Source organism: Aegilops tauschii, chromosome 3 (assembly GCF_002575655.3).
Source record: "Aegilops tauschii subsp. strangulata cultivar AL8/78 chromosome 3, Aet v6.0, whole genome shotgun sequence".
Taxonomy (NCBI): Eukaryota; Viridiplantae; Streptophyta; class Magnoliopsida; order Poales; family Poaceae; genus Aegilops; species Aegilops tauschii.
This window is the reverse complement of record NC_053037.3, coordinates 491,361,939-491,374,756: the sequence shown is the minus strand read 5'-3', so window position 1 is coordinate 491,374,756 and position 12,818 is coordinate 491,361,939. Positions and strand designations below refer to the sequence as shown.

The 12,818-nt window shown below is 42.5% G+C and overlaps 1 protein-coding gene across 2 annotated transcripts; it reads right to left on the bottom strand.

Moving 5' to 3' along the window:
• Positions 1 to 4,327: 4,327 nt before the first annotated feature.
• LOC109743861 (uncharacterized) lies at positions 4,328 to 8,561 on the bottom strand. 2 transcript variants are annotated; one of them, XM_020302945.4, is made up of 5 exons: positions 8,307 to 8,561; positions 7,423 to 7,540; positions 7,238 to 7,340; positions 6,413 to 6,587; positions 4,328 to 6,286 (listed from the first exon to the last, which is right to left on the bottom strand). In XM_020302945.4, the coding sequence occupies exons 2-5, from the start codon at positions 7,426 to 7,428 to the stop codon at positions 6,139 to 6,141; spliced, it is 432 nt and encodes a 143-aa protein (XP_020158534.1). In that variant the 5' UTR covers positions 7,429 to 7,540; positions 8,307 to 8,561; the 3' UTR covers positions 4,328 to 6,138. The 2 variants fall into 2 exon arrangements, with proteins under 2 accessions (XP_020158534.1, XP_020158533.1); XM_020302944.4 differs by having other exon boundaries at positions 8,304 to 8,496.
• Between the last annotated feature and the right edge of the window lie 4,257 nt (positions 8,562 to 12,818).

The following is a 12,818-nucleotide window of genomic DNA, read 5'->3' as shown; positions in this document are numbered from 1 at the left end:
CATGGGCCGTTAACGGGCCGAGGGTTACTAAGGGCCTCAGATGGGCCAAAAGACATCATGGCCATACATGGGCCGGAAGATAAAACGGGTTGGAATTATATTGGACGGCCCAGATGACGCTACTGGGCCTAATTCGGATAGGCCGTAAACGGGCCTTGGGTTAGCGGGCTGTAAATGGGCTATATGCGAACAGGCCATTAACAGGCTTGCCGTGGGCCGGCCCGCCACCTTTTGACCAAGTCAAATGGGCCGGCCTTTTCACAGGAATGGGCCTCTGTTGGGCCGTGCCACGTGTCGACGTATCATAGGTGCTTTGGGTCCAATGAGTGGATGACATCTGTCCCAATGGTGAGCCGACGCGTGTTTCCTCCAGCCAATGATGATTTTACACGTGGAAAATCCCCATTGGTCGGGGCTGTTAACGGGTTATCGGATCCAAAACCGGACCCGATAGGTTAACAGCGTTCTGTTACGGTGGATGCCATGTGTCGGTCACCCTTGACGAAAGCACTTCTGTGACGCGCGATTTATCGTCATGGAAGTGGACACTTCCGTGATGATAATTTTGGTAATGTCATGGAACACTTCTACGACAGCACATGTATGACTATCTTGATTCTGTCATAAATTTGTCATGGATGTACATGCATGACAAAAAACGCGACCTACTGTGACAAACACGTATCATCACGAAAGTGTATTTTTTTGTAGTGGGACTTGCCTCACTTGGGTAGATCTTCATGAAGTAGGGGATCTCCTTGCCCTTAGAAACTCCTTGGATCAACTCCACAATCTTGTCAGAGGCAAGTGACACCTAACCAATCTAGGAGACACCACTCTCCAAAAGGTAATAGATGGTGTGATGATGATGAACTCCTTACTCTTGTGCTTCAAATGATAGTCTCCCCAACACTCAACTCTCTCTCTCTCGTAGATTTGGCTATGGTGGAAAGATGATTTGAGTGGAAAGCAACTTGGGGAAGGCTAGAGATCAAGATTCTTCTGGTTGGATTGGAATGTCTTGGTCTCAACACATGAGTAGGTCGTTCTCTCTCAGAAAATGAGTAGTGGAAGTGTAGGCACGTTCTGATGGCTCTCTCTTGAATGGAGAAGGGGGTGGAGATGTATATATAGCCTCCACACAAAATCTAACCGTTACACACATTTGACCCAACTCGGTCAGACCGAATAGGTGAACTTGGTGAGACCGATTCAGTTCAAAATGTGAAAATTAGGATTCTCGGTGGGACCGACATGATTAACTCGATGGGACCGGTGTGCTAGGGTTAGGGCAAAAGCTCATCTCGGTGTGACCGATTGCGTAAACTCGGTGGGACCGATTTCAGCAATAAGCAAACCAGAGAGTTTGTCAGGCAAACTCGGTGGGACCGATTGCTTATTTCGATGAGACCGAAATAATTGCAACAGGCAAAAGAGTGTTTGCAAGGACATCTCTGTCGGGGATATACCCCGCGATATGACCCGGCCGGATATATGACTCGGCCGGACTTGGCGACTCACTGATGACCTGCCTGGATCTTTCCGTTCACTGATGACCCGTCAGAGCCAGGTGACTCATTGGTGACCCGGCAGGCGGGTCAGAGGACCGACAAGACCTGGAGGCCCAGAAAGCTCAAGGCCCGGAAGGGCGGCTTACATTATGGTAGGCCGGCTTAAGATGAAAGGCATAAGGAATATTCTCCTACAAAGGAAGCAAGACTAGGACTCCACTTGTAATAGAGTAATCCTAATCCTACTAGGACTAGTCATGTAACCTGCCCCTTCAATATATATAAGGAGGGGCAGGGCACCCCAAGAGGGACAAGAAACAATCTTAAGGCTAGACACAACTAGGAGAGCCGGAGACAAGGTAACTCCCTCATGAACATAATGAGACCTAACCACAAACAGCATGTAGGGCTATTACCGGATGATGTTTCCCGGGGCCCGAACCTGTCTAAATCCTTGTCTTGTGTTGCGTCTCTCGATTCCGATCAACCCCTCTCAAGCTATCACATAGATGTGTGGGCCTCACAATTAAGTCCTCGCACTAGGACATCTGCCGCGACAATTCCACGACAGTTTGACTTTGTAACACCCCCACCGTGCGCGTGAGACCGAGATCCCTATCCGTGATACCGAATTGATTAGGGTTTCTGGCAGTGGCTATGTCAAGTGAACTCGGTGGCGCCGGATGGATCAAATCGGTGGGGTCGAGTTTGACTTTGGGTTTTGGACGTATTTGGAATTGAGAAAGTGGTTGAGGGCTTTGGAGCATATCACTAAGCACTTTGAGCAAGTAGACCATTAAGCAACACCTCATCCCCTTTCAATAGTATTGGCTTTTCCTATGGACTCAATGTGATCTTGGATCACTAAAATAGAAATGAAGAGTCTTGAGCTTTTGCCAATCTTTGTCCTTTGCATCTTGAAGGGGTTCCTCATCCTATTGTCCATGCCACGCCATTGCTGAACTTTCTGAAATATACTAGATGAAAATATTAGTCCAACAAGAGATATGTTGACATTAATTACCAAAATCACCCTGGGAGCACTTGTGCTTTCACTACTGACGGTGGTCGCCAGCTGATTTCGGCAATTTCCGACATCCTCCGGTCCTCAGGTACACATCTGTGCCTCCCCATCTCAATGTCGAGTGAAATGGTCAATTTGGAATTGTTTTTGATACGAGGTTTGATTCGCTTTCCCAACGCTAAGGTTTCGGCAACGGCAACAGAGACTACAGCAGGCGATGACAATAGAGTGGAGTAGGCGCGACGACCCTCGGCTCCAACCCAGGTGAGCTTCTCATCCCTCCGTTTTTTTCTATAGGTCATCGCTGAACCAAATGGTATTTTGCTTAGGTCATGGCCACTCCAATTTTTCTTGGGCTTTGGTAACCCTCGGCTCACTGTAATTTTGCTTAGGTCATATGCAAACATGTTGATAGAAATGTCATTTTTAGAACAGTGTTTGCTCCAGGTCATGGCCATGGTGTTTTAAAGAATTGTTTAAGTATTGTTCGCTTTAGGTCATGGCCAAAAAGACGAAACTAGTCCAAAAATCGTGGCCATGGCATTTTTAAGAATTGTTTGCTCTAGCTCTAGGTCATGGCCAAAAAGACCATGGTATTTTTAAGAATTGTTTGCTATAGGTCATGGCCAAAACAGTGCCAAGCTATAGTTGCATTTACTGAAGGAAATATGCCCTAGAGGCAATAATAAAGTTGTTATTTATATTTCCTTATATCATGATAAATGTTTATTATTCATGCTAGAATTGTATTAACCGGAAACTTAGTACATGTGTGAATACATAGACAAACAGAGCGTCACTAGTATGCCTCTACTTGACTAGCTCGTTGAATCAAAGATGGTTAAGTTTCCTAGCCATAGACATGAGTTGTCATTTGATTAATGGGATCACATCATTAGAGAATGATGTGATTGACTTGACCCATTCCATTAGCTTAGAATTTGATCGTTTAGTATATTGCTATTGCTTTCTTCATGACTTATACATGTTCCTATGACTATGAGATTATGCAACTCCCAAATACCGGAGGAACACTTTGTGTGCTACCAAATGTCACAACGTAACTGGGTGATTATAAAAGTGCTCTACAGGTGTCTCTGATGGTACTTGTAGAGTTGGCGTAGATCGAGATTAGGATTTGTCACTCCGATTCACTACAAGAAATATGTCAACTTATGACCTTGACTATTGGTCACTGAAAGGTCATTGTTTTTCATTTGCGACCTTTTTGTGACCAAAAACAGAAGGTCAAAAGCTGGCAGTCGTAAACTGAAATTAACGACCTTCTTTGTGAGAAAGTCGTAGACGTTTACGACCAAAACAGAAGGTCGTTGAACCCATGACCTTTTGTTTTGGTCACTGGCTGTCTGCTCAGGCCACGTCAGATCCGACGTGGCAATCTGACGTGGCAAATTTGCGACCAATTGAAAAGGTCAAAAATTAGAATCGGCCCGGTCCAATTGGGTGTTTTACATGGGCCAGGCCCAACAATTCAGCATTTTTATATATATTTTTTTCTGTTAATTTTTGCTAGCTACATGGGCCTGCCCAGTAATTCAGCCTTTTTATTTTCTGGGTCATGGCCTTTCACATGCCATTTCCTTTTTAGGCCACGGTCATTTTACAATCCATTTTTTTATTTTCAGCCTTTGTTCCCACTAATATATTTTGGGCCATGGCCTTTTCAAAGCCCAAATAAACTTGGTCCAATAGACATTTCATCCACTTCTTGATTTGGGCTCTGCCTCTTCATGTTAAATAATATTTACATCATAGATATACATTCAGCCCAGATTCAATGCCAATATATTTTCTAATCCAGAAATAAATATCAAGTAAACATAGTGGCAAGCAAATATACACCAAACTCTCAGCAAAATCACCAGTACAGCAAAATTCCCAAAAAAATCAACGTTACAACAAAGTCCTGCACCTCCCTAGCTAGGTTCAGAAGCAGGGATACTAGAGCATGCATGCATGCCTAGATCCAGCATGCATTGCTTCTTCCAACTTCTTCATCCTGGAGCTCAGGACGAAACATGAATAGAGGCCACCATCTGCATGTTATAAAACAAAATGGTCAGGAACAAAATAAATTCGAACATGTTAACCTTTTGGCATAAATAACAATAGAACAATCAAAACGAGGCATAGTTATCAGTGAATACTAGTGACTACCAATAATCAGTAAATATTATATTAGTGAGGAACAACATCATAAAGATTAACAATGGGGATGCCACAACTAGAAGGAGCAAGCTATTTTGTATTTGAGAAACGGAAAAAATGATAATGTTTGTTAAAGCAATATGGCAAATGATAATGTTTGTAAAAGCAATTAACAGGGCAGTAGCTCAACCTAAAGAAAGGCAGCAGAACTTATATGAAAGAAACTGAGTTGCAAGTGTATAAAGAGTGATTGATGATCCATTCCAGATACATGGTAGTTTCTTCTAACATATTGTACTTCAGAGCAATTTCCCAAATTTAAAGCAACTTGCATAGTTAAGCAACTTCTACTTTAGAGAAATTTCCACAATATTGATAAAAATCGGCATGCTGCTACTGTCATTTGAAACAGTTGTGGATTTTTTTTGATACAGAAGATAGAACTGGTAAAAATCTATTTGCTGCAACTCTGTCGTGGATTTGTTTTAATCGCAGAAGATAGAATTGGAAAAATTATCTCCTACTAGCATGTAGCAACTAAGATTTAAGCAGGTATGACATTTCATATGTTACTATTCCACAAAGACAGGAAAGAGATATTCTAGAGGTGAAGTAAATGGGGCGCATTTTGAGCCTGAATTGGGATACAGATCAGGCACTAGAACAGTTCCCACAATATTGACACCATCCTGATGAGCCCCCTCTTCATCAGGTCCTTGCTGGCCCTGCGGAGCCAGAGAGCCGTTGATCTGCAGGTATTAGGTAGACACAGGGTGAGCAAGACCTTCAACACCATATATAAATCAAACAACACAGACGAGGATACACTAATACACTATGCATACTTGAAAATGCTAGAAGAGTTAAAATTATTAAACTGAGAGCAGTCACAGCAACACAGCATACTTGAAAATGCCAGATTTAGCATACCTCTATTCCTACGTACTACTACACATAGGTTAACAACTAGGAGAGCAACAGAGCATGCCAAGACTGCAATTGGCCGACTGATTGCTTTAGGTCACAGTGCCAAGAACACCGCTACATCTACAAGTACAACAAAAGAAGACTCTTGAGTCTTCACATACAGCATGCCAGTGCCACAGAACCACACACATCGCTCTATAGCACTACCTAAACAGGTACTGGTATGTTATACTTGTAGTGTTGTGGGACTGCCAGGAAAGGCTTGAAGGTCAACAAGAGCCCAAGTACTGGTTCCTCTGATGATGCGCCGTAGTACTAGTACTAGTTCCTCTAATTGACCGTGACTAATAGCCACGGATGAACCTCTAACAGCAGCCCCCGGTTGCAACTCGGAGAGGGATCACAAAATCTCCAAATATCACTAGAATTACACATATCGTTTCATCCCAAAAAAATATAACCGAGGACTGAGCTGTGACCATAAAACACGTATTATCACAGCAGGGTCTACAGAGTAATTGTTAATCTTAGCAACAAGTCATAGGAAGTCCAGCGGCATCCCCAGCGGCCCGTCCACCGTCGCCCAGACTGCCGGCGGGGGCGCGCGACGCGGGGCCGCCGCGGAGGAGGAACATCAAATAAGTCCAGATGTGGCCTGAAAGAAGTAGAAGAATAAACATCCAGATGCAAAGAAGCAGCAGAAGAGGAATAGCCAACATTTCCACAGTAAGTTGAGTTGTACTTCAAATAAGATATATGCCCACAGGAATGAGTAACATACCTTCTTGTGGAAAACATGCTTTGTCTGGCCTCCATATCCAGACTGCTTGCGGTCATAACGACGCTTCCCCTGAGCAGAAAGGCTATCCCTGCCTTTCTTGTACTAGGTAACCTTGTGGAGGGTGCTTCTTGCACTCCTTGTTCTTGCAGGTCTTCTTGGTCTTCGGAACGTTCACCTACAAAAATTGTCATACCATATACTTAGCCAACAGGAATAAACAACCAGGAATTTTACAACACACGATAAACAAAAAGAAGTTCATAGCTAAACTCATAACCCATGCTTGTTAGTTTAAGATGTGGAGAAGGACGTGTTAGATTCCAAGGGGCATGGAAAATTCCCAGTGAATCACCAGGGTCCAAAATGGCAGAGGGCAGAATTTCCAATTTTCAATTATACAAATAATGAAAAGAGAACTCAAGCCAAAGATGTTGTGTTGAACTAGAAAAGCACCCAGCTGGCCAAAAAGAGAGTAACATTACATACTCCAAAACAGAACACATCAAGTTAGCTCGCAACGGTGGAACAACAGCCCTACTCCATAGAGAGCTAGGATGTAGGAGGGATACATCATCACGTCACTTGTTGCTTATGGCCTAAGGTTTCAGGAACGCCTAGTACATAAGCTGATTAACTGCAGCTAAATGACAGCATACTGTGCAAACAAACTGTCAGACTATGATCTAACCTTGCAAGCATATAACTAGAATAAACGTGTATACTTGGGACACTGCAAGCAGAGGTGGAAACAAGGAAATTACTCTGGAAGCTGCATACGCGGTACGGTGTACAAGTACTTGCATACTCTGCTTGGTATACGTGTACCTGGAGCGGCGGTGGTGTCGAGGGAGTAGTTGGCGAGGGGGACAACGAAAGACTTGATCCTTCCCGTGCAGTACATCGTCCTGCTCGCCATCTTGGACGTGCTCTGCAGAAAACGCCGCGCCATTGCTGATCAATCAATCTGCAGATTAACCAATGTGTGCGCGTGTATGAAGATGTATTGGTACCTGCATGAGGAGGTAGCTCTTGCCGTCCCAGGCGTTCTTGATGACCTGGAGGTCAACGATGGGCGGCGCATGTCCTGGAACTCGTACGCCTCCGGCTGCCCATAATGAACTCCTTCAACTACAAAAACACATATGGAATTAAAAGGACGCCGGTAAGAGCAGGGAAGAACAACATTCGATAATACTTCATAGTAACTAATTTAGCTGGACTTTGTACTACTCTGGTTTCATTCTGATATAATGGAACCAGGGATGATTAAAAAAGAAAAGGCATCGACCATAATGTTACACAATAGTCAATTTATGGTCTGAACATCGGATGTCGTCCGTGCTCTGAACAAAAATGTAAGCAACCTTAAGAGATGATTGTACTGATACACTAGAATTTCATCCATTTATCAACAATTGCAGAGATTAGGACTGCAATTTGCAATGAATCAGAGATTGGGACTACAATTTCATCCCTAGCAAATATATGTTTCCTAATTATTATTCATTTGCCATTCTGCCAAGCACAATATATATTTCCAACAGAGACTACACACAACAGTGTCTAATTATTCAGTTATCTGAATAGTGACTACTGATTTCATTCAGGCAAGCAACAGAAAATGTTGTGACAACTGAAATCAATCTACAAATTTACAGCAAAAGGTTCAAACATTTCTTCGAGCAAATGAATACAACCTCGGAATTCAGCTGGGAAGGAAATATACATCACACACGGTGATATATTCCTTAACACGGTTCTCCTCTCAGAACACGTATATATCAATCAAAAAGGTGTTTTGATTGACTCATGTGCCTGCTAACATGCAGACTGCTTGCCTACAGAGACGAGATGGGGGTGAGAGAGGAGGAGGGAGATGGAGATGGCTTACCACCTACACACACCGGGGAGGAGGAAGAAGCTGAAGCAGCAGCTTCTCCTTGGCCGGGCCCCTTCACGCAAGCAGAGCAGATCGGAGGGAGCAAACTGACTACATAGACGGCCGCACGCACGAATCAGATGCGGAGATGAAGAAGGCCAGAAGAAGAGAAGGGATTCATGGCATACCCTTGCAGACGTTGCTGTTCTTGCTCTTGGAGGAGAAGAGGATGCTGTGGATCCTGAGCTCGGTCGACATGGCCGCCCGCGGACTAGGGTTTCGGGCGCAAGGAGGGAGGAAGGGATGGATGCATGGATGTGGAGGTGGAAGGAGGAGGGCGCGGTCGCGGTAGCGGTGGGAGGAGGAGGACTCCTCTGCCGCAGTGTGGTCGTGGAGAAGGAGGAGGAAGGTCCATGACGGCGCCGATGCGGGAACCCCGGTGCGAATCTGGTCGTGGCCTGAGAAGGAGAAGGCCGAGTCGATCTGGGGCCTAGTAGGGAGACAAGAGGACGGGAGGGGAGGCGAGGGGGCGCCGGCGGCGAGGGAGAGGGAGAGTGGGAGGAGGTCGCCGGTGGGTTGTGGTTGGTTGGGGAGACGAAGGCGGCGGCGGTGGGTTTCGTTTCGGGGGAGACTGACGGGATCGAGCTCCGCCGCAGGGAGGTGGCCGACGCGCGCAGGAATGGAGATGGAGGTCGGGGGCTCTGACTTGGATTGGATCTGGGAGGAAGAAGGCGGCGGCGGCGATTGGGAGAAGGGGGCTAGGGTTTCCTGGGTGGACAAGGATAAGAGGGATACGGGGTGATTCGGGAGGGGGTGAGAGCGACAAGGGGGGTGTGGGCTCCCGTTGGATCCGGGCGCATCCGAAGGTGCTTAAGGCATCATCCGCGTGAGCTGATTTTAGACCAATCAGAACAGAGTATCCCCTTTGATGATGTTAAGACCATTTAAATTGGTCGTAATCGATTGAAAATAAAATTTTGAATCATGTCTGCTATTTGACGACCTAAGAAATTTATAAAAATATAGAAGTAAAAAACCTTCGCATTGTGTCACCAAGTGTGACCTACTTTTCAGTAAAAATAACAAACTTTGAATATTGTTAATACCATTAAAAAAAGTGTTCTAAGATATGAGTTTTTTGTAAGAGACTCATTTTTCGAGTGTCCAAAATGATATTTTTATAAAGAACCTACCAAATATTTGTTGCAAATTTGGAGAACATCAATTTTATAATTCACAATCATAGCACATGTGGAGCACATCAAATACTTTTTCAAGCTTATGTAGTTGTGTTTTTCTATTTGTTTCTCTTGTGTTTTTTGCACAAGGGTGCATTTTGGAATGGCATAGTTCGTTCAAATTATCTCATATTGTGCACAAGGGTGCATATTGGAATGACAAACAATGTTGCCTAAGGAATTTTTCATTTCTTTGGACGAAAAAACAATTTTCCATTTTTCGAGTGCCCAAAATGAGTTTTTTTGAAGGATCTATCATATATTTGTTGCAAAATTGGACCACATCATTTTTATAAAAAACTAGGCCATATTTAATGCACAATTGACCAAATGGTTGGGTGTCAAAAAATTTGATCCACCTCAGGTGAAAAAGAGAAATCTTCGCCGATTCAGTAGGAAGCGGGTCAAATTTATACTGCAGCTGCCTCATAGTTTACTCTTTATTTTTTCCAAAAATCATTTATAGGTATAAAAGTATCTATTTAATCATAGAAACGCCAAAAAAATTCGAAGATTCAACCACTAGCTAGGAACGGTCATTCCTGCTGTTTTGACCGCATTTTGAAACGAGCATTAAAAATTCAAAAAAAAAATCAAAAAATTGGAAAACCTTCGCATTGCGTCATTATATGTGACCAAGTTACCAGCAAAAATTATAAACTTGTAGTACGATGATTATTTTAAAAAAGTGTTCTCAGAAACGAGCTATCAAGTGTGAAGATGCATGGCTTTCAACCCAAATGCTTGATCTTATGCCCACATTCATGACATAGTTTGTTCAAATGATCTCATATTGTGCACAAGGGTGCATCTTGGAATGGCAAACAATGTTGCCTAAGGAAGTTTTCATTTTCTTTGGACGAAAAATACATTTTTCATTTTTTTCGAGTGCCCAAAATTAGTTTTTTTTGTGAAGGACCTACCATATATTTGTTGCAAAATTGTACCAAATCAATTTTCTAAAATGCTAGGACATATTTAATGCACAATTTACCAAATGGTTGGGTTTCAAAAGTTTTGATCCACCTCTCGTGAAAAAGACAAATTTTCGCCGATTCACTTGGAAGCGGGTCAAATTTGAACTGTAGCTGCCTCGTAGTTTGCTCTTTATTTTTTCCAAAAATCATTTCTAGGTACAAAAGTATATATTTAGTCAGAAAAACACCAAAAAAATTCCAAGATTCAACCACTAGCTAGGAACGGTCATTCCCGTCGTTTTGACCGCATTTTGAAACGGGCATAAAAAATTCAAAAAAATCAAAACATTGTAAAACCTTCGCATTGCGTCATTATATGTGACCAAGTTACCAGCAAAAATTATAAACTTGTAATACGGCGATTATTTTAAAAAAGTGTTCTCAGAAACGAGCTATCAAGTGTGAAGATGCATGGCTTTCAACCCAAATGCTCAATCTTATGCACACATTCATGACATAGTTTGTTCAAATGATCTCATATTGTGCACAAGGGTGCATCTTGGAATGGCAAACAATGTTGCCTAAGGAAGTTTTCATTTTCTTTGGACGAAAAATTCATTTTCCATTTTTTCAACTGCCCAAAATGAGTTTTTTTGTGAAGGAACTACCAAATAATTGTTGCAAAATTGGACCAAATCATTTTTCTAAAATATTAGGCCATGTTTAATGCACAATTGACCAAATGGTTGGGTGTAAAAAGCTTTTATCCACCTCTCGTGAAAAAGACAAATTTCCGCTTATTCAGCTGGAAGCGGGTCAAATTTGAACTGCAGCTGCCTCGTAGTTTGCTCTTTAATTTTTTTTAAAATCATTTCTAGGTACATAAGTATCTATTTAATCAGAGAAACACAAAAAAAATTCCAAGATTCAACCACTAGCTATGAACGGTTATTCCCGCTGTTTTGACCGCATTTTGTAACAGGCATAACAAATTCAAAAAAAATCAAAAAATTGGAAAACCTTCTCATTGTGTCATTATATATGACTAAGTTACCAGGAATAATAATAAACTTGTAATACGGCAATTATTTTAAAAAACTGTTCTCAGAAATGAGCTATCATGTGTGAAGATTCATGGCTTTCAACCCAAATGCTCAATCTTATGGCCACATTCATGGCATAGTTTGTTCAAATGATCTCATATTGTGCACAAGGGTGCATATTGGAATGGCAAACAATGTTGCCTAAGGAAGTTTTCATTTTCTTTGGACGAAAAAACCATTTTCCATTTTTTGAGTGCCCAAAAGGAGGTTTTTTTGTGAAGGACCTCCCAAATAATTGTTGCAAAATTGGACCAAATCAAATTTCTAAAATACTAGGACATATTTAATGCACAATTGACAAAATGGTTGGGTGTAAAAAGTTTTGATCCACCTCTCGTGAAAAACACAAATTTCCGCCGATTCAGTTGGAAGCGGGTCAAATTTGAACTGCAGCTGCCTCATAGTTTGCTATTTATTTTTTCCAAAATTTATTTCTCGGTACATAAGTACCTATTTAATCATAAATACATGGTTTGGTGGCGATACGTCGAGGTTTGGGCGGTGGCCGAGGGCCCCAACTCTAGAGCGCGTAAACTCGCATGCCCGCCGCGTGGTCACCGCGTGACCGTGGCGTTGCCATGTGTTCTGGGCGGCCTAGGCATGTCTAGTGGGTTGGGTACTCCCCATGTAGGTGCTAGGAAGAAAATTACAACATAAGATTCTCACGAGGAGACCGATCGATGCTCAAACATGAAATAGCAGCCAAGTGTTTGATTAGCGGTACGGGAAATGTACATTGCTAATGGGCGTGAGTTTTGGCTGAGGATGATCAGTTACTAAGAAGACCGTCTTCACAAATTTTCAGCTCAAAAGGAGGAGCCTAGGTGGTACTTGCTTTGCAAAGTACCACACTGGACATAAATACGAATGTTGAAGCTGGGCTCAAAATAATGAATGGATTGAGCTGGAATTTGGCGGAGGATGGTTATTTGGGCATAGGAAAGCACTGTAGAAAATGGATACTATTTGGACATGCCAAAGTGGTACTTCCTTCACAAAGTGCTGCTCTGAACAGAATAGGAAAATGAATATTGTTGAATTATTTTTGAACTAGGAAAGGAAGGGTTTTGACATATTTGATGAATATATGATCCAAACAATTTATGAATTTTTTTTGGGAATTTTTGGAATAACAGAAATATAGGTTGCTTCACAACCTAGGGAAAAAATTGACACATGGACATGACACATAGGCAAAACTGATGAGATGGCGCCTAGTCATTGCAACCCACCACAAATTACAGGGCTATGACCATCTATATTAGTCGT